Source organism: Anser brachyrhynchus, assembly GCF_964034855.1.
Source record: "Anser brachyrhynchus genome assembly, contig: SCAFFOLD_275, whole genome shotgun sequence".
Taxonomy (NCBI): domain Eukaryota; kingdom Metazoa; phylum Chordata; class Aves; order Anseriformes; family Anatidae; genus Anser; species Anser brachyrhynchus.
Genome location: NW_027663603.1, coordinates 57,768 through 79,237, shown reverse-complemented (window position 1 = coordinate 79,237; position 21,470 = coordinate 57,768). Strand labels below are relative to the sequence as shown.

Below are 21,470 nucleotides of genomic sequence, written 5' to 3'. Positions count from 1 at the left end.
CGAGTTAAGAAATGCGGCAGTCCTTTTATTAAAAATCAGGATACAGTTCAACACGACGCCAGTGTTTACACCCAATCTCTCTAGTAGTTCCAGGGTTGCTGTTGTTTTACGCATCATTAGCAACCAAAGGAGTCAGTAGCATAAAGATATCAGTTCACTCGCTCATTTCAAAACAACAAAAAAATGAATGCCCCTATGCTTCCAAGAAAACACTGTCCGTGATCAGGTTGTTTTCTGTTGGCCTTGGTCTAAGAAGCAAGAGTTTTCAACATCATCTTGCAGGCAGACCTTATCTTCATAAGAGCAATTGTTCTGTTTGCTTTCTCTCACAGGGCAGGTCTCCACGAAGCCTGACAGCACTAATAAAATAACCCTAAAAGAAATCCCAGTTGATTTTTCCTGTGATTTTTCTAGAATATCAGAACTCTTTGAAAGCTGTTTGATTACTTGAGTTGAAACTAAAGTGTGCGGGGAAGGACCTTGATTCACACAATTTGGCAAAAAGATCACGAGTTGTCCAACAGCTGCAAGAAGCACACACAGGCTTTCTCTTTGCTCCCTGGAAGCATCCAGCGGTGCTGCCGGAGGGCTGCATGGTCCTGCCCTCGTTCCCCTTCCAGTTGTTTTAGCTGTTCCGATTGCTGCTGCCTGCTTCCTTCCCTCCTCAAGTCATCCGAAGCAGAGAGCAGCCTCAGTGCTGGAAGAGCAGCTTGGCAGAAGCAGGAAGAGTCCAGCCAGCAGAAGATTTAATTTATTAAGATAAACATGGTCTAAAGGCTCCACATTATCTTTAAAAATAAACACAGTAAGAAATACAAGAACAAACTGGCTTTGCTACGGGTAGGTCAGGTTCAGATGTTCTCAGAAGATCTTCCCAGCCATAAAATATACCCTTCCCCTACCGTGCCCATCAAGGAGGATGGAAAGACAGTTCACTACGCAAGATCAGCAGCGTACCTGTTGCGTGCCCTCCCACATTCAGCAAACGATACATCTGCTACCCTTCAAGGCAGATCAAAGTTCTAAGAACACCCCTGTGAAGGAGGAGCAGGAGGGGACAGGGACAGGTAATTCGGTTTCTGTAGGGAACATCTAAAAGGCTTGACACGACGGCTGTGCTGGCTCCCCCGCTTTAATGGCTGTTCTTTGCTGCTTCTTTAGCAGCAATAATCAGAGGAGTGAGACTAGAAAGAGGCTTTGCAATTTTCAGGAACTGGTGCTAGGAAGAGGAAAAAGGAAAAAAAAAGGTTACATTTCTCAGAACACGTCCCAAAAGCCTGGTGTTTACACAAAATATCAGGACCTAGACCTGTATGAACTCCAACAACCTCCAAGCAGGTGAAACAAAAAAGACACGATGAGCAAGAAAGTTCACCGTGACTTTTGGGCCTCACCTGAACTGATAAAGAGCTTTGCACCCAACACATCCTAATTTCTCCAAAGTTTATACACTCCCAAGACCAAGCAAGTTCTCCCAGGAAATAAATTCATGCAAAATCTGCAGGGAAATTCTTTGTGGAAGGGAGGTGTAAGTAAAAGCAACCTGTGCAGTTCCAAAACATTGCACAGGGCTTCCTGAAGCAATCATCTCTCCATTTTTCTTTCCTGTTACCACATCTGCTGAAAACATTGCCTTGGCCTTCTAAAGCTATTAGAAATTTTCAGAACAGCTGGGACTGAGGAGCACAGCAGGGAATTCACAACAGGACCAGTCAGGCCATCTCCTATACCAGGTGCTCTGTTCTGTTAAACAATATGGATTATCCAGCATGCAACAAGCAGTAGGTGGTGTCACAAAGTGCTTCTTGCAGGACATGTGGAGTTTGTTTCGGGGGCAAGGTTTAAAACACAACATCTGGAACAGAGGAAGGAGTTTTCCCTGTGTTCAGGGTTAAGTGGAAAGCTTGCAATACTCCAGCCTCGCAGAGGAAGTCTAGCTTGAGGACAGAGACTGACACAAGACAGCTAATCAGACGAGTGAAGGCCTGAAGCCCACAAGCTGTTCTGAAAACCCAAAATAATTAAGTCCCCCAGGATTTCTGAGCACCAGAAGGGATCAACCACCCAATCTGAACACACTTCAGAGGTGGAAAAATCCGAGGCCAAAAGGTAAAGGCAGGCAGAAATGCTGCAGTCCCAATGTTCTCCTGCCCCAAGGGACACAGCACTGCTGCTCTCTGATACTCTGGAGCTGGCAAGTCCAGGAGAAAAAGTCAGCTTTCATCTACTGCCATTCTTTCTGCCGCTGATTAATGCTTCTTTAGAGTCTCAGAACGGCAGCAGCACTCCCAAAGCTGAACCCAGTAAACAAACTAAAGGAAAGAAAGGAACACCAAAAAAGAGACAACTGTCTCACAGGTGAGGTCTGAGGGCCCCATCATCACAGATTTATTTTACAAAGAGCTGAAGCACATTTTCCACCCCCGTGGGAGGTTTGACAAAAGGAAACACATGAACACTCCTCATCTGTGTTGGTAAAAAGCCTGGCAGCTTCGTCCTTCACTTTCACCAGGAGTCCAGACAAAGACACCAGGTTTTCAGTGAAATAACTGAGGATTTCTCACAAGCTTGGTTCCATCACCTCTGCAGGAAGAGCTGTATCTGGCAAAATGTGTTCACGCCAAACTGCTGCAGTTAGTGCAAGACGTGCCCCTTCCAAAAAGCTTTGGGAACTCTCCCCCAGAAGGGAGACAACCAGAGCATTCGATAGCTGGAAGCCCTCCTGTTATCCAAATGGGAACAAGCATGGCCAGACCGCAACACCACAGCCAGATGTTAGGGTGAGCTGCGTGCAGAAGCCACGGGAATTAAGGGGCTCAGCAGTTGGCAGGCTCGGGGCACGGCAATTATTTGAGGTTGGTTACAGAACACGCTGCACAGCTGCTGCCAGTAGCAAGTACAGCACAAAAAGGAAAGTACTCTGTAAACGCTTCGGTATGGATTTGGGGTTTTTTGGTTGGTTCGTTTTGGGTTTTTTTGTTCGTTTCTTCATGGTAAATCATCTCTGCTGTGCTTGTGACTTCAGATGACGCAGTATTTAAGACCCCAAATGACATTTCTCCACATGCCTATTCTCACTCTAGAATGCTTAATTCCGTCCTGTTCCCCAGCACTTACCTGGAGCAGCTCTTTTGCAGAACCTCTTTTTTCCACGTCCATTTCAAGACAGCGATTTAAGAAGTCTCGGAATATGGGTGAAAGCTTTTCTGGATTCTGCAGTTCCGGAGTCCCGTTAGTAGCAATGAGATACAGGGCCTAAAGCAAAGCAAGCACCAAAGAAACAGGAGGTTACGAAGGTCAGACTCCAGCTGCGGTTCACAGAGGCACCCATTTTTCCTCTCCCTCCCCACAGTTCAATGGGGAAAAACAAAACCAAAACAAAAACCCTTATCAGGGTGACGAAGAAATGCTTAAGTTTCAGCAAAGAGAAGAGCTGCCGGCCTTATTTTTATGTGGATGGGATCCAATCCTTTCTTGCTTTACCCTCGTAATCTGGGTTTGGATCCTGCAGCCCTCTCAAGGGATTAAGAGGACAAAACCAGCAGTCCAGACTGTGTTTACATAGGGAAGTTGGCTGGCACAGCTCTGCCAGTGCTCGACTCCTGCAATAACTATATCCTCATGGGAAGGTACCCCTGAATAATCAGGAGGCTTTGTTCTCTCGATACTTTGCCCAATTGCACAAGGCCTCAAAAGTCAATACTCTAAAGATGCAGTTGGTCCCTTACAAAAGATGGCCAGTAGGTTCTCAAGCAGCACTTAACACCCTACAGAAACGAGTGGAGTCGTTTTGCTGCTGCTTGCGAATGAAGAATTTTCTAAGAATCAGGAAATTCAGAATTCATCCACTGCAAAATTTTATTCTTAAAAGAAAATCGCTAGATGCCTTTTAAAAGGAAACAGACATCTGGCAGAGGCCTTTTGAGCTCATCGCTCATCACATCTCAAGGTAGAGGTCTGATAGCCTGGGAACTGCAACAAGTTAAGTTAAATGAGAGCAAAGCACCCCGTTGCTTAGCCATCCTCATTTAACTCCACACCAACATTTTCCTTTCGCATTTCTTCACTGCTGCACTTCTCTCCCAAAATCACCTCCAGTCAAAGAGGCGGAAACAAGTTAAACAGAACTGTTCTAGATCCCTTCGTCCTGTTTAGCTTAGGAAAAAAAGCCATAAAACTGGCTTACACCAAGAACAGCTGCATTCTTACAAACTGACAGAATTTCCCCTTTCATTAAAGAATACGAAGGGAGAGACACCAGCAGGGGCAAAGCCTGACTAAAGGCTTGTTAAACCTGGAGCTTTACTGGGAGCATGCCAAGAAGAACAATGCACCAGCAAGAAAAAGCCCTGTTTGTAAAAGAGTAATGTGGTATTCTTCGAATTCAAGGACAGCTCTCTTCCCCACTCACAAGGATTTAAGAAGCCAGGCACTCTGGGGCCAGAAGGTGCCCCTGTCAGCCTCTCCAGAAGGGGGGGAATTATGGATGCACCACATGATTAACTCAGACCCTACCTGAAGGTCTGCAACAGGAAGAGCCTGTGCCCTCTGCCACCCAGAACCAGCCATGGCTTCTAACTTAAATGACCACAATCTTCTCACTACAGCATCCAAGGAGACGTGTAGCTGCATGTGATGAAACCACAGCGGAGGTTCACCTGCCTCCTCCAGAGCCTAGGTTAACCAGCAGGCTCAGCGAAGGCCTGAGGGCAAAAAAAGGCACTCGCTTACTCTCAGGGGGTTTTCATTGAGGTAGGGGGGTTCTCCTTCGATCATCTCGATGGCCATTATCCCCAGTGACCAGATGTCCACTTTGGGCCCGGAGGCTTTTCGTGTCACCACTTCAGGCGCCATCCAGTACGGGGTCCCCACCACGGTGCTGCGCTTGCTCTGTTCGGGAGCGATCTCGGCGCGGAAGCCAAAGTCAGCTGGAAAAGCAAAGCAGGAGGGAAGAAAAAGTTAGAAATCAGCAGGTTTCTCCAAAAACAACACGTACTGATGCCACAGCTGTGGTACAAGCTAGCCTGTTGCACTGCCTGCTACATTGCTGCTGCAAAGGAGGCCTGGTTTTGTGGTTAACAAGGTGTTCAGGAGTAAGCTTCTAAATCTGACTCGCTGAGGCCATCAACATCACAGAGCTGCTCACTTGTCGATGTGAAGGCTGGTGATCAGTAAAGAGCTGTACATGGATGCTGTGAAACGTGGCACTGCAGCATTTTGCAGCTGTAATACACTGTGTAACACATGCTCTCAAGCCTGTTCCTGGGTCTGTGAAAACAGAAAGCAATGCCCAGTCTGTCCCCCCTCCACCCACACCCACCAGTATTATCTGGTCGTATTTTCAGTCCCAGAGATAATATTTCCCCAGAAGATGTACCATCTCTCAAACACAATTTGCTTTCTAGAGCAAATACTGTGTTCAGAATAAATTTAAGTTCCCTATTTGGTACTTATTATTTTCTTTGAGAAGACAGAAAGCTGGAGAGCCTTCCTGTGGAAATTGCTTGGCCCTGTCTTATTTGCATTTGACTTTCCAAAAGATCACAGAATCATAGAATCATAGAAAAATTAAGGTTGGAAAAGCCCTCCAAGATCACCTGGTCCAACCATCCCCCTACGAACAACGTCACCCACGGAACCACGTCCCCAAGCACCACGTCCAACCTTGCCTTGAACACCCCCAGGGACAGGGACTCCACCACCTCCCTGGGCAACGCGTCCCAGTGCCTGACCGCTCTTGCTGAGAAGAAAAGTCTCCTAATTGTTTTAATTGGTGAAGAGTAGCGCTCTTTGTTCAGTTCTTTGTTTTGATTGTTGAAGAGTAGGGGCATGACGTTTCCATTTTTCCACTCACCAGTGACATCGCCCGACTGCCAGGACTTTTCAACTGTGATGGAGAGAGGCTTGGCAACCCCATCAGCCAGTTCCCTCAGGACCCTGGGATTCATGTCATCAGGTCCCATAGACCTGGACCTGTTTACATTCAGCAGGTGGTCTCGAACCTGCTCTGCACTTACAGTCGGTGGGACTTTGCTCCCCCAGCCTCCACCTACGGGTTCAGGGAAATGAAAGACTTGGGAAGCCCATCTACCAGCGCAGACGGAGGCAAAGAAGTTGCTGAGTACCTCAGCCTTCTCCGTGTCTGTCGTTACCAATTACTCAGCTATAGAAACTCACTCCTAATATAAGAAATTAGACACCTCTAATCGCTTACACACTACTACACACTGGGTTTGTAAGATTAAATGCTTTCTAGCTGAACAGATTGCAACTTCCCCTCCACCCACCTCCATCACCCAAGTACCTGCAGTATTTTCAAGACTCGACGGATCACAAACGGAGAAAGGCTTGTCACCCTCCACCTAAAAACCCAGCTTTCTAGACTGGAGGTGCATTAAAATCCTGTTACTTCACACAACACAAACAGATGGCCCAAGGCTAAATGAACACCAAATCTCATTGCACGTCTGTTAGCAGTTCACAGGGATTTATGCTTGCCAATCTCCATTGAAACAGATGCCACAAAAATACCTACTGCAGCATTTCTACACACCCTCCACCACCACAGCACCAAGCATCTCAAGCACCCATCTCCCCACCAGGCCTGTCCCGTAGCAGGGAAGAAGCCTGGGTTGATAACTAAAGTCACCACCAGCGCTCTTCCCCTCATACTTAGTTTGACGGAGCCGTCCATGCCCAGCAGGATGTTGTCACTCTTGATGTCTCTGTGAATAACTTGGTTCGAGTGGAGGAATTCCAGAGCCTGGAGACACTGAAAAAAGAAAGGAAGAGGTTCTTACTGTGCATTAAGTACATTTAGCCAGCTATGGACTCTAACAATGTGCATTTTGAGTAGCACGGGCTTAGCTTTTTAGAGCCTTTTCTATATCCAGTATGTGCAGGGCTACAGAGACATCCCCACTGGGACCAGCAGGAGGACAGGTTAGCCCTGAAGAAAACAGGCGTAACCGCAAGGATTCCAGCCCCATTTTGCAGTCCTCACTCTAGGGTGAAAGCTAACAGGAGCATGCCACCACCTCCCCAGTGAAATCCATCCTCTGAGAAGATGACTGCAGCAGTAGAGAAGCTGTAGACAGCTCCTCCAGCAGAATACATCAGAGAAAGCCCTGTCCCCTTCCTCCTCACAGCTCGCCCAGGCTGTGGGTGCAGCTTTACCTCTCGGCACACAGCTGCGATTTGTCCTTCGTCCATGCAGGTCTCTGTCACAACATCTGTTAGGGAGCCTCCTGCCAAGTACTCCGTGACGACCCAGAGCTCTTCTCCTACAAGGTAGCTGAAGTGCCAAAAACAGCTTTTAGAACAAGCAAATATGAGCATGTCACCGTTTCCTGAGTCAGAACGCACTGGGTTTTAAAGCTATCTTAGAAGTGCAGGGAAACATGAGGCTTGAACAGAATATTGAAATGTACTGGGGCACCAGGTACTCATGGCAACTTCTGTGTGTTGGAGGATCTGACCACAACCTGAAAGAGCAGACAAAGGGTGAGTGCAGAAAGCTGAGGAGAAAACAGGGCTGAGGTGATGGAAGAGCAGGTTCAAAGTTTCCTGCCCACAAAAGCAAGGCTGATTTCTTCTGCCATGGGAAGGGCCCAGGCTAAGAAAGAGACAAGCTCACGATTCCTTCCAACACTGGGAGAGAGAGGAAAGAGATACCAGGAAAGGACGGGGTCCAAGCATGCATCCCTAAACAGCTGGTGCACAGCATGATTTTTCAAGGGCTCTTGCACTGAAAAAGGTGGCTGTGGGCTGTTCTGACACCACTGGCATCCTCCTACCCGAAGCAACGGCCTACCCTTGCCCAGGCACACGGACAGTCCTGGGTGGTTGCCCACGTACAACTTTTCAGGTCTTTTTCAAGAACACCATTTTTTAAGCATCGTGCATTTGAAAAATCTCATCTGTAGGAAACCTGTAGGAAGATAAATAGGAAAAAGCTGAGATGAGGGTGACTTTTCACATCCATTTGGGATATTGTTCTCTGCTGGGAGCACGTGTGCTCATGCCTAGAAGCAGAAGACCTGGGTTGAAGGCACCAGCATTAACTCATGTAAAAAAAAATCATCACCAACCACTTCTGCCTTCTTGGGCCCATCCAGAAAAAAATCAACACAACCTTTCACAACAGATGCATCAGGATGACACATTCCTGAAGGAAGGAACCATCAGCTTGAAAACCATAAACCCCACCTTCACAGCTTATCTGCCCCGTTTGGAAAGGAGCAGACGGATGAGTCGAGAGAGGCGGCAGAGAATCAAATTGCAAGCTTCTGCCTGCTGGCAGGAGAATTCATCAAGAAGTCGACACATACAAGCTGGGAGTTGGGGTTACTGGGAAGCGCAGTTCCGTAACAGTGGCTATCACCTAAAATGAGGATTTGTGGGGTTTGTTAGGTTAACGAGGGTTCCTCTTCCAAAAGAAACCCCGAGGCAGAACTTTGCTCTGCCTCACGCTGGGCATCCTCTAACTTTAGGTGCCTACATTTAGAAACAGGTCTCTGAGGGCCTCTTTCACACGGGAGAAAAACACAGGCAGGACCAGAAGGTAATTCAGCACAAGTGGCTGCTTGTCTGTGCAGGGTCACTGTCTTCAGATACGCATGCTTCTACACTCAGCAATAAAAGTACAGCTGAGTTAGGGCTTAAGCTTCCCAGCACACCTTTGTGCCACACAGGGCAGCAGAGAACTGCCTGAATCCTAAATGCCCCATTTGCACGGTGGTGTTTGGGGGCCTGTGAGCCAGCCAGACCTCTTAACATCTAGTAAGACCTCGTAACTACTAGGAAGTAGGTAAGAGAGGTAAAGGCAGGTAAGAGACACTGGAAACCCTTGCATAAGGCCAGGAGCTGAGGCAGAGGGATGGGAGGGCTGGTTTATACTGGTGAGCATCTTGCAGCTTCCAGTAGGTACTCAGAAGGGGGGGAGTACCTGTCTGCACTGTCAAAAAAGAACCACAAAAAAGGAAACAGGTCCCACAGCGGCCAGCACATCCTTCCTTCTGTGACAGCAGTAGGTGGAAGCCAGCAAGCAGCGCTCAAACACCAGCTTCACTCAGCACTCAGGAAACCAGCAGGCACATTAGGGCAGGCAGGAGGGATGCAGCTGCCCAGCAGCAAGATCCTGCGCTTGCAAAGCCCCACAATAGGCACAAGAACCCCCAGCGTTCACCCTCGTTGCTGTTCTGTCCATTTGCTGCACTCGAACAAAAGCTAATCCCCCTGAAAAAGCTTAGTGAGAGAAAGTCGAGGACAAAAGAAGCGGCTCTTGTTGCTGGAAGTTTAAACAAGACAGCAGGACGTGCAGCTACCCTACAGCTGGGATGTATTGGCTAGACAAGGCATGTGCATGTACACGGGGATGTTCTCTCTAAAGGAAGAACATGCATCTCAAACAGTTTTCCCAAAACAAAGCCTCTGATCAGCCTGGAGAAATACACACTTTCAGCCCACATGCAATCCTTAAATGTTCTTTTCTGCTTTGCTCATTTTGCACAGGTAATTTCTGCCGTTTCTAAGAGTGCCCAGCACCACTTTCCCTGCACAAACGCACCCCTTCCTCAAAATTTCACCAGCAGGCTTTGTCCTTTCGGTAAGGCAGCTCTTTACATCCGTACTTATAACATGGAACACAGCACCATATAAATTCAGCACCACAGTGGATGCTGCAGCATGAGAAGTACTTTTTTTAGCTAGGACATCAGAGGAAGATGTTAAGGCAACAGTTGATAGGCTTTTGATATCCATGCAGAGCAAGCGAGTGTCCAAATTCTCTCTCTCCGATTCCCAGAAGACATTCTGGGTCACATCCCTCCGTTCCATCTTCAGAAGATGAGCTGCCAAGATTAAAGTCTGAAGCTCACCCATCTAGGCACAGTTTTCCCTACAAATACCCAAACCTGTAGTTAATCAAGACTGCTTGTTTCTGACGAGGGCAGCAGGCTGGAAACCCTGCTGCAGCTCCACTGCAACTAGCTTGAGCATAAGGTGAATGATCCAGGCTTGCAGGGATTCAAGGAGTCATCCCACATGGATGTAACGCATCTAAGCATGTGTCCAGGTCCACAAAACCCAGCTCCAAGCAAGGAATAAGCCCGTTCTCTCTATCTCCCAAAGGGTTATTCCACTCTGTGCCACCTCTCCTTTCCTCCCTTACACACACCCACAAGAAAGCAGCCTCGCTTAGTTATGTGTCACGCATCCTTCAGCCTTACCACTGCTATGCTACAACACAGAAAACCTCAGTGGACAGCCACAGGGACACGATTACCATCTGAACATTGAAGGGTTACTCCTCTGCAAGCAGAACGTTAGTATTGCTCAGGGAGGAGGAAAGAAGAGGAAGAGGAAAACAAATAACACAGTTCAAGGGATTCCCATTTCTCCTGTAGCATCAGGAAGGAAATGGCTTGTCGGGTGAAATTTGGTAGAACGCCTTGGAAAATGGGGTCCTGACAGCATGCTGCTAATGCCATTGCTGTCAGCATCTCTAAAGAGAGCCTAAATACTCCATTAATACCAATTCAGACACTTGTTTCTCCTAGGATATAGATGGAGACCACTAAGCGACCCACACCCCAACCTTGCCACATCCATTAAGCAATGCAAGATCGTCCTAGATCTACATTGAGCTGAGATGGATCACTTAAGACAGTGGCAAGGAAGTGTTTTCCAGAGCCCCTCGGTGAACCCTTCAAATCACGACGTACCTGTCCAAGTAGTTGACGATGTTGGGGTTTTTGTTTTCCCTCATTACCAGGATTTCATTGATAATCACTTCTTTCTTGGGCTGCTGCTGCAAATTCATCTGTTTGGTTGCAACCTGCAGGGAAGGAAATGCAAGAAGTAGAGCATTACTACAAGAGTCCCCTAGAAACCTGCCAGCACCAACGTCAATCATTTTACTCCCCCATTGAAATAAAGGGGAAAGCCACTTATTCATCATCGGTTACTCAGCAATTTAGCAATTCCTGCAGCCAGTCCATTTCTACTCTGGCTGATGCCAAAAAGGACAAGGGGAATTACTGTTTTCATACTGGATCTTTACATCACTGCTGGACAGCCAACTCTACATTTTTTTTGCAAGAAAGAAGTGATACCTTTACTCTAGTATGGACTGGTACATCAAAGACTTCTTATTCCTTAAATGATTCTTATTAACTTTATTTTGAATCAGAAAGGAGAAAAAGGGATTTTATTCAAAGGATGAAGTGTGGATACAGACAGAAACAAGCCCCAACACAGCTGCAGCCTCCCTCATAGATGGGCTCCTGCTGTGGACACCAGCAGTTCATTATCTCCCACACCCAGGCTGGATCCACAAAACTCATCTTGAGTCAGGGGAGAGAGATGTGCCAGGCTGGTTCCCTGCTCTGAGGAGTGCTCCTCACTTCAGTATAAAGCTCTCCTTTCCTCTCAAACAGCCAAAAGGGACGAGTCTGTCCTTGTCCAGGATGGCTTGGCAAACAATCACATTTACTACTACATCATAACCTGTGAACACCTTCCAGAGAGCACCAGTTTTAATCCAATCTACTCCAATCCAATCTTATCCATGTAACAGTCATCTCCACTGCAACTAAATCATCAATCTAATGTCAACAAACTCGAATTTCCTCAGCCTTTCCTATCGCTTGGCCAACTCTCTTAAGATGTAAGGGTTGAAGAAAAGCAGAAGTCATTGAGAGATGTCATTGTGTGTGAGACTGTCTGCCCTGGACACCTGATCCCAACTGCTTTTGACCAGAAGCAGGATGCAGTTGCATAAACAAAGGTGCCACCTGAGACGTCCAGGATATTTGAGATAGTTATGCAGGGCTAGTGGAGAGGACACAGGATTTGTTAAAGACTGGTGTCCTTTGGGAACAGCAGCAGGAGGCCAGCTGAAGCATCACAAAGGGCATGAACACCCCAAATAAACCACACCTGTGGGAAACCCAAAAGATTTTGTGTCTCCTTCTCCCCATCCTCCTCCCCTAGAGTCTGCAAAAGGGAGGAGAAGCTGACACTTTCTCTTAACCTTTGCCAGTGCATTAGCCCTGATTCCCATCCTCAGGGGATGAAGCTCTTCTGGGTTGTAGGAGACTGAAATTGGACTAATGCTAAAAGCTGCTGAGCTGGCATGAGCTGAGTAGGGATTGAATTCTCACTCCAGTAACCCCACCAGCCAAAGGGATCTGATTTACTTGCCCTCAGCACCTGCTAATCAACAGTGCACTTACAACAAGTTTGCCAAAAAAAAAAAGGGAAAAAAAAGATACAACTTCCCCAAAGGAGACATGTTACATCAAACAGATAGCTTGATACCAAACCTCAGGTCTTGGCTTCCTTCCTCCCTACGGGAAATGTTAAGTCTTAATAAAAGTTTATACAAAACTGCACAGACTGCCAGGAAAACCCATGTGAAAACCATTTCACGTATGGAATATTTTCCACTGATTGCCACACAATACTTCAAGAAACCAGTTGTTTTTTTCAAAGAACCTCCTTTCAAACAAGCCTCTTACCTGGAACGAGAGGCGGACTGTTTTCCACTGATCTCCCCAGAGTACAGGTAATATGAAGAGGGCTGTGATAGAGAAGCCCAGGACAAGAAAAGTCCCAATCTGGGGAGATACAAAGGACATTAATAAGCTTTGGCATTTCTGCATAGGGTGTGCAATCTAGTTGCCTAACAGGCTTCTTTAATCAGCTTGGACTCAATACATTCGGGATGCACAAGCTTGGCTGTGCCACTTCATAGACAAAGAGATCTAATGGGACTAAAACCAGACCCACAGTGCTATAAATTGGATTTTCTGCATGGCAAAACTGATTTTACAAGTTAAGTACCTAACCTGAGTCAGCCCTCAAGGCTCCCTCTCTAGTCACGGGAGAAAGAGAGGAATTTACAGAGGTGATCCATTTCCACTTGCTTTATGATAAGGGATGCCTCTCTCTGTCTGTTGATGCAGATGGAGCCTAGATGAACAACTATCGTTAAATTCTGTAGTTGGCTGAACTCAGAAACACCAAGTTAAACCCAAAAGAGACATCAGCACAGCTTCCTTATGCTGAGTTGCTTTGGAAGAGGCTTCAGCAACTGCAAACATTTCTGTAGTTCAGAAATAAGAATTTAATCTTTAACTAAAAAAAAGTGAAGGGGTAGCTCATTCTGTGCTGTGGCTTCTTGCCCAGGTTGGTACCAAGCAGTTATGATGGCAGGCTCTTCTTGGAACCTTATTTGCCTGCTGAGAACTAAACACGAGTAGAAATTGGACCAAGGCCCTAACCAGTCTTCAGGGAGATCCTACAGATCAGCATCCTAATAATCAGTCCCTAATCTCTTCCACATAGGGATGCAGCGTTGGTGTTTTCCACAAATTGCTCTACAGCTTTCTGAATCTTCTGGAAGCCCATTTTTGATAGTAAAATTGATCGTTTCCACTGTGTAAATGAAGAAACAGAGGATCGAGTATTTTGACATTCAACTATTCCACTCCACTGCAAGATTTGCAATCTTATTACGCTTTCCCCTAAGCTTCATGGCTCTTTTTTTAAAAGCCTCACCTGGCTTTCAAGAAGTTCTTAAGAAAGGTGGTTTCTAAAGCATCATTTTGCAGCAACAGCTCTCTGAGGAGTTGTTTCTATGCCTTCCAAACTCCACGTGGCTTTTCCAAAACCACCCCAAGACGAAAAGACACGGGGCACCAGAATGCCTTGGAAAAGCCAGGTTTCTGTTCTGCAGAGGAAGCGGCCACTGTTTTTAAAGCTGTTGGGTCCTGCTACAGGGACTTACGCTGTGCTCCTCATGGAAACTTTGCCTTTGTCTACATGCAACCACATGTAGACATGTTAAATGCAGACATCCTCACCTCAGTGAGTCACCACGGGCTCCTTTTAGAGCCAGTGGGGAAAAAAGGTACTTTAGGTGTGATTCATCTCATCTCAATTTAAGTGTCTATGACCAGCTGGATGATTTGCATCCTCAGAGGGTTCATTTCCCTCATCTGACTGCACAGGGAGCTTGGGGTGATTAGCTCACTTGGAGATATCATTAGTATGGATATTTAAAGCCTCCTAAGATTAACCTCCTCCCTCTCTCCTATGATCTAAGCTGTTTTGCACGCAGGGAAACACCACAGGCTGATGGTTTAAAGCATGGTTAGGGTTACCAGAAAACCCTCTCTCCACCTTGTGACTCCAGTGCAGGTACAGCTGCTGACCTTCTGCAAGCAAACACATCGCTAGGACCTGGGAAAGCAAGAAGAGATTATTTGCATCCTGGTACAAAATGACAAAATGAGGCATTTCTAGAATTATTTTTGTATAGGGAAGTCACTTTACTCTAGGCCTTTCTGCACAATGGCAAGGCAGGACAGGTGGATGGAGAGAAGCGGTTATTGCTACAGTAAATACATTCCTGAAATGGCCAAGCACTCACCAAAACTGCCTTGTAGGGTCAAAACCTCCTCATGGGTGACAGATAGTTGAGCATTTTGGGGTACACACTTTGTGACTGCACTCTGATAGATAGAATATGGCCTGGGCCAGCAGCCATGACATGAAAAATAGAGCAGCAACCTTACTTTTTTTCTATGTATTTGTTGTCACTAAAGGCACATCATCCATGGGGGACAGCTCAGGGAATAAAAGTCTCAAAAAAAACCAAAAACACAAAACAAACAAACAAACAAACAGAGCAGAGAGCAAAGGAAGGCACACAGTGACAGTAATTGCAAGAAATGCAAGAAATGCACGTCTCAGAACATGGAAAACTGCCTTGGAGATTCAAAACCTCTGGTTTGTATTAGGTTAATTTTTAATCCCCAGCTGTGGCCCTATGGCTGGTGTGTTCCTTTCCCTGCTGGCAGGTTGGAGCCCTTGGGGATCAGGGTCCCTTAAGGACAGCAAAAACCCCAGCCAGGGCAGGGGACAACCTGAGATGCCCTGAACACCAAGTAAAGGATGAGGAAAACCAGTCCGTGGCTCTTCTGGAGACTAGCTTCAGGTTGTCACAGACAACTGATGAACCTGGTGACAAGTTTCACCAGCCCAGGTGCCTTGTGATGAGTTTCACCAGCCCAGATGCCTTGCTGCTGTGCAAACCTGTGAGGGTTTAGAGAAAAAACATCTGTTAGCAGTCATCAGTGCTCCACTGAGATGATAATTTATAATCCAGGTCCTTGCAGACTGTAACACAGTGGGACTGTGTGAAAGCAGGACAAAGAGATTTAGGGCAATAATGTGCTGGGAAGGGGAGCTGTTCTCCTGAAACCCAACTATAAAGGAATGTAAGGTGTTTCTGACCCAGCTACAAATACCCTCTCCTTCCAGGATGATGCTGATTTGAGGCAAGATAAGCTCAGCAGAGAATACAGATCAGCCTTTAAGGGCTACTTGACATGTCAGCCTCCTTTAATTGAATCCTACACCTAGGACATGATGAGTAACCGCGGGAGCAGTTCACAGAGAACTGAATTACTGCTGAAGATCTTAAACCAGGCACATTTAAATAAGCCATTTTAGAAAAATGAAGGGAAAAGACACTTTCAAAATCTCCCCTTTTCGGCAAGCAATGTTACGAAGACTTGGTCCTTGCCTAAGGTGCATCCAAACACCTACTTCAGAGGCCGTGCTCAACTAGACTCTCCCCTGCTACTCCTGTGTAACTTTCTTACAAAAGATGCAGCATATTTGGGGATGCCATTGGAGGAAAAGCTCGTTTTTATGGATAGAGGTAACAGCTCATTACCAGCTTACAAGAAGTATAATCACCAATTTTCATCCCCGGATGGTGAAGGAGGAACTCTCGCAGTTGCTCCACTGGTCAGTGGAGGAGAACACGTCTTGATGGACCGGTGAGATGATGTGATGTGGACAAGATCTGTCCTCTGTGTGCTCTGGCTCCTCAAAAGCTGCCTCAGGACCTGTCTGATCTGCTCTTCCATGGAGAGCAGCTGCGTTTAGCAGTGTCTCACACAGTTCCACCTACAGCAAGACTTCTTCAGGCCAAAGGACAACCACCACCAGCAGGTCTGGCTCCTCCAAACTGCTCCTACACATACCCTGGGATTCACTGCAATGGGGGCTTGACAGCACAAGCCAGGTTTCTACATTCACTTTCTGGCAAAAAAAAATGCAGGCTTTCAGAGCTTCCATGATACCCCAGTCCCTCAGGGATGAAGGCTTGAGGTCACTCTTTGGACTTCACTACCAACGTACAATTTTGAGTCGTCTTCTTAGTGTATGAATGCAGAGGCCCCAGCACATCTGAACCCCTTTACATTATACAGTCACGAGTTACCTCCCCAAAACCCCTTGGAATGAATGTGTTTAACTGCAGAGAGGCAAATATCATCTTCTGTGTTTGAAAGACTGAACAAGAAAGTATTTTTCTTCTCCCCTGAGCCTGAACTGTCCTACAACAAGACCCCGCAGCTTAACCTTTTAGCTCTAATGGGGATGAGAAGATTGCCTTGGGAGTGATAACAATTAAATTCATTGAAACTGATTGTCTGAAGAAAATAACCCTGATGCGTGCAGGCGGAGAGAGCCTTTGCACAGACAGCAAGTGCTTTGTCGTGCAGCACTTTGTTCAGCCACTGGTGGCTGCTGGGCAGAAGAGTGTTTGCTTCAGTAGTTCACAATAAGGACGTGGAAGGAGGCCTCCAGGCCTCAGTTGGGTGGAGGAAGAGACTACGATGCTCACAAACAAAACCACGCCAAGCACTGCTTGCTGTAAAAACTCTGCTCCAGCAAGGGCATCAGCGTGCTCAGCTTTCTGACATGTTGGGCTGCTGATGTAAAACATCACAAGGAAGCATTGCCTGGGTGAAGATCTCTGGTCCTTCCTGCAACACGTGGAATCCTCCCTCCTCCACATCCCCATCCCATGTCCCTGCAGGTCAGGATGTCTGTCCCAGGTGATTGAAATTCGCTGATTCAGCCAAAAACTGTTGAGAAATAACAGGCAGGCAGCACAGCCAGCCTCTTAGGAAACAAGGCAAACGCAAGTTTTCACACGGAGCCAACATGGTCACAGCCCACCATGGTTCAAAAAGGGTCTCTACGTGCTCCTAAGACCTGGTGAAGAACAGACCATGGTTTAACCTAAGTCTAGCTATGATGCGTGATACCAACAGTCTTGTAGGGAAGCCACACATCACAGGAACCACCAGTGGCTCAATGCAGAAGGTATTTCTGCTGTGTTACGCCCCCTGAACATCACTTGGGTAGGAGGGAGAAGTGCTCAGGGAAGTGCCAGCTGGCTGTGGTTGCTCAAGAGTGCTGAACCTCTGGAGATGAATGTTTTTGGTAGGATAGCAGTAGCCTGATGCACCCCAAGGTGGGAGGTCCCTGACTTGCTGTAGCCATGCCCTGCTTCTTTTGCCCCTGTGGAAAGCCACTGCACATTTTGAGATAGCAGGAGCACGAACAGCCTTGTGCCTCCCAGAACTTAACATCAGTGCATGCAGGAGTCTTGCCAAATTAGACATGATGGACATAGCGATGCAAGCAAGCAGGGCAAGTGCCCTTAGAAATACCCAGTGACTTTAGGTGGGTTACTTAACAGCTTCATGAAGATGAGGAGCAAACGGATCCTGACCGCACATGCATCTTTGGCAAAGCTCAGAGTTGCCCAAAGTAACATTGCAACCTCCAAACTACCCACACTGATCCATTAACACCAGGAAAGCTAGGTAGACCTAGCTAAATAACAGAGATTAAGCTCTACAGCCACCAGCACACCTCAAAATCCTTGTAATTAAATATTGTTATTTGTCCTACTTAGAGAGAAGTTATTCCACAGCTTTTATAATGCTATTGATTGCTTGTAGCATGGCCAAGCAGCTGTCCTATTTCTCACTTTGTTATTTTATTGCTAGCACTGAAATAAAATCACTATTTATTTGTACTTCAGCAGGGACAAAGGACCTCGGAAACCTGTTGTGTTGGGCACTGCGTGAGCAAGGCTAAGAGAGGTTCCCTGCCACGGGCAATTTACAGGCTGGTTATATGATGAGACGTCAATGAACGGGTAGGAGCAGCAGGAACTGATGATAAAAGCCAGTTGCCTTGGTCACAGAGGTGAGTCAAAGCCACAAGCTCAACCTCAGCACCTGGCATCTCAAAATGAAAGCTGGAGCAGGAATGAGACGGAAAGTGGGGAAAATTTAATGCGATTTGGAAAAGTGAAGACGTCAGGAACATAAACCTCTTTGGGCATAAATTTAAGGAGTGTTTTGTGACCACATCTGCAGTCTCCAACTGGAGACAAACCCTCCAGCAAGGCAGAGAGAATCAAGGCAGCTTTAGTGATAATGTTTCCCTTCTTCTCATGAGCTTTACAGTTCAGGGTTAGAGGAATAACTCTACTTTGACAACACATCACCACTACAAGACTCAGATCTCCATACTTCCCTGCTGTCAAATAACAAAACTCAGCTTCCACATAACCAATACTGGCACAGCTTTGCTTGTGTTGATGGAGAAATGGGTCAAGTTCACCAAAGGGAAATCACTGAGGGAAATCACAGAACCTACATCTAGCTCAGAGACACCTGTGTTGAAAATGCTCATCCGCAGGTGGGAGAAAGTACCACAAATGCTCATTGTGTTCCCGGTCCTCCCCAGGTAGCTACTGTCAAGTGTCAGGGCAAGGCTGAACTTTGGTCTGACACATTAAACCATCCCTGTATTTATTTTCTAGACCCGTAACTCACTCCTTAACAGGAGCCTTACTTACCAACAGCAGCGCGATGTACATGAACAGGATTGCAGCCACTACCAGGAGAACAAGAGACCAGAGGAACCAGAAGCCCAGGTTCCCATAGTTATACCTAAAAAGCAATAAAACCTTATAATAGCACTTGTGGCACGTTAGCACAGGGGCTGCAGGGAAAATATATTTGAAGGAGAAAATGCCAGAAAGCTGGAGGAGCTACAGAGGAGTATCCCAAGGAGAGAGAGGGAAGCTTTCCTTTTTATCCAAAGGCTCAATAACATGAATAACACCTGAATAACATTATTACACATTATTATATATTATTATATATTACATATATCTTTTATATATAATATATATTATATAATATAATTATTATTATATATTTGTATCATATATATTATATTGTATTATATATATTATATATATAATATGTAATATTATATGTATATATTATATTATTATAACAATGAATAACATTATTACAACTCCCCTTCTCATGGTATTTGAGCTATCTGTATGGCATCTAATTTTAGGGGCCAGATTTACATAACTGTTACCTACACAGTGCAGAAGGAAAGGATTTGCATAAAACCACACTGGTTATTTCTCTGTCTCCAGACTGGGAGCATGCAATTCTCTTTGCTCCGAGATAGCTGCTGCAATACCTCTGATGCCAGCCACTACGCTTCTTCAGAGGGAACAGGAAAAAAGAAAAGAAGACTAAGGGAAGGAAAGAGCCATTTAGTCCCTTTCATTCACTATTTTTGCAACAGCGGTTGTTATCTTTCTCACAAATCCACACTTAAACCTGTACACCGTAGCCAAGCAAAGGGCAGAGCCTCAGCACCTCTGGAGACCCTGGGAGTTCATTTTGGGTGCCAGAACCAAGATGTGAAGGGACCAAAGCTTTGGCTCGTGACTGAAGTGCCCGGCCTACCTGGGGTGTCTCATTAAAACCCGAGTGGGAAAGGAGGAAAACGTGGCACTTACCAGTCAAAGTTGTTGTAGTCATTTTTCGCTTCACCCCACATGTACAGGAAGACAAGAGAAAAGCAGAAAGCTCCAACGAGCAATGGGAAAAACATGCATTCCCGCTAGAGAGGGAGAAGAAGGACAATCGGTCAGAGCCTCGTTCACTCCGAAACAAGCAGAGCAAACAGCAGTCACTGCTTGCTTCTAGGCTGTCCGTGAAACACGTGGCTTGATGCTGGACCTTCTGAAGCCGACCTTCTCCTACGAGGAGAGGCTGCGAGAGCTGGGGCTGCTGGGCCTGGAGCAGAGGAGGCTCCGGGGGCTGCCAGCCATGGCCACCAGCACTGCCGGGAGGTGCCGAGAGGCCGGAGCCAGGCTCTGCTCAGGGGTGCCCGGGGCCAGGCCCAGAGGCCCCGGGCCCAGCCTGGAGCCCAGGAGGTGCCCTCTGCCCCTCAGGAAGCACTGCTGGGCTGGGCGGGTGCCGGAGCCCTGGCACAGGCTGCCCAGAGAGGGGCTGGGGGCTCCTCCTTGGGGATCTCCAGCAGCCGCCTGGACGTGGGGCTGGGCCCCCTGCTCGGGGTGGCCCTGCTGGAGCAGGGCTGGCACCACAGGGACCCGCAGCTGCCCGACACCACCAGCCACACGGGGACACTCTCTCCATGGTGGCACAGACAAACTGAGCCTGCCAGAGAAGCACAGCAAGCCCTCCGGCCCCTGGAGCTGCCATCTAGGACACCAAGAGACCGCGCTGGGCTCTAAGGGAGGTCAGGCCTTTGACCCACAGCATCAACTGCTTCTCAGCTTGGACTGACTTTTCCCAGTGCAGAAATGAATGTCTTTGCTGATTCTGAGCTAATTTACCGTCTTGCAGCAGCATTTCCCAGGCTCGGTCCTTCTGCGTTGGTACCGCTTCCACCGGCAGCTGTAGAAACCCGCCAGGCAGGAGATGAAGGGCTGGTGCTCGTACCTCTGCAGCAACTGCCGACGTACCACCTTCAGCTTCCCAAACTTGATCCTCTTGAGGCTGGTGGAACTGGCCTCCATCTGAAGAGCTTTATCTCATCTTCCTCCTGAAATGAGGTCACAAGATTGATGTGAGTCTCCTTGCCTTCGGGGTAAGCTTTTTGTGTCAGAAGGAGAGGAATTGTTCCCAAGAGGATGCAGAGACCAGCAGGAAAGGTGGCTGAGGACACCCCACCTAACTTTATACCCCTGAGAGAGATGTCTGGAGGAAAAGTACGGTCATTGTGAGTCCCCTGAGTGGTCAGTGGTTATAACTTTGGTGCTCTGCATCACCTCTGAGGGAACCTCTGCCTCCCTTTGACTCTACAGGGAGCTCTGGGAAAGGAAATCATTAACTTTTGCCCTCCATGCAGATTCCCAAATAATGTCAGAGGAACCTGAGATGAACTTAGCCATGGGAATTAGCTCAATATCGCTGTGACCTCTCTGCAACCCCTTACCAGTTTAAGTAGTTCAGGTAGGAAAGGGACCAAAACTCTCCCAGGACACAGCCCTCTTATCCCAGAAAAACTGCAGCACTGCAGAGACCGATCCCTGATGGAAAAACTATTTCCTGACTCAATGAGCTCTACTGGCAGCGTGTTGGAAGGCCAGAAAGAACAGCTGTAAAGATGCACACATGGGAGATCTGTTCATAATCGGGACTTTAAACAAAGACTCCGGTGGTAAGTTGCAGCCGATGTTAGCAGTGAAGCAAACAGCACAGGGGTTGTGCCAGCAAAGAGCAATTTGCCCAGCAGGGCACTATCGA

The 21,470-nt window shown here is 47.1% G+C and overlaps 1 protein-coding gene across 1 annotated transcript; it reads right to left on the bottom strand.

Moving 5' to 3' along the window:
- Nucleotides 1–4: 4 nt before the first annotated feature.
- LOC308187179 (serine/threonine-protein kinase PAK 1-like) lies at nucleotides 5–20,740 on the bottom strand (the record flags this gene model as incomplete). Its single annotated transcript, XM_080609350.1, has 11 exons — nucleotides 5–1,219; nucleotides 3,118–3,255; nucleotides 4,732–4,928; nucleotides 6,673–6,772; nucleotides 7,177–7,294; nucleotides 10,725–10,837; nucleotides 12,522–12,620; nucleotides 14,188–14,247; nucleotides 18,743–18,836; nucleotides 19,715–19,818; nucleotides 20,558–20,740. 11 exons carry the CDS (start codon nucleotides 20,738–20,740, stop codon nucleotides 1,133–1,135), a joined length of 1,293 nt encoding a protein of 430 aa, XP_080465476.1. The 3' UTR covers nucleotides 5–1,132.
- Between the last annotated feature and the right edge of the window lie 730 nt (nucleotides 20,741–21,470).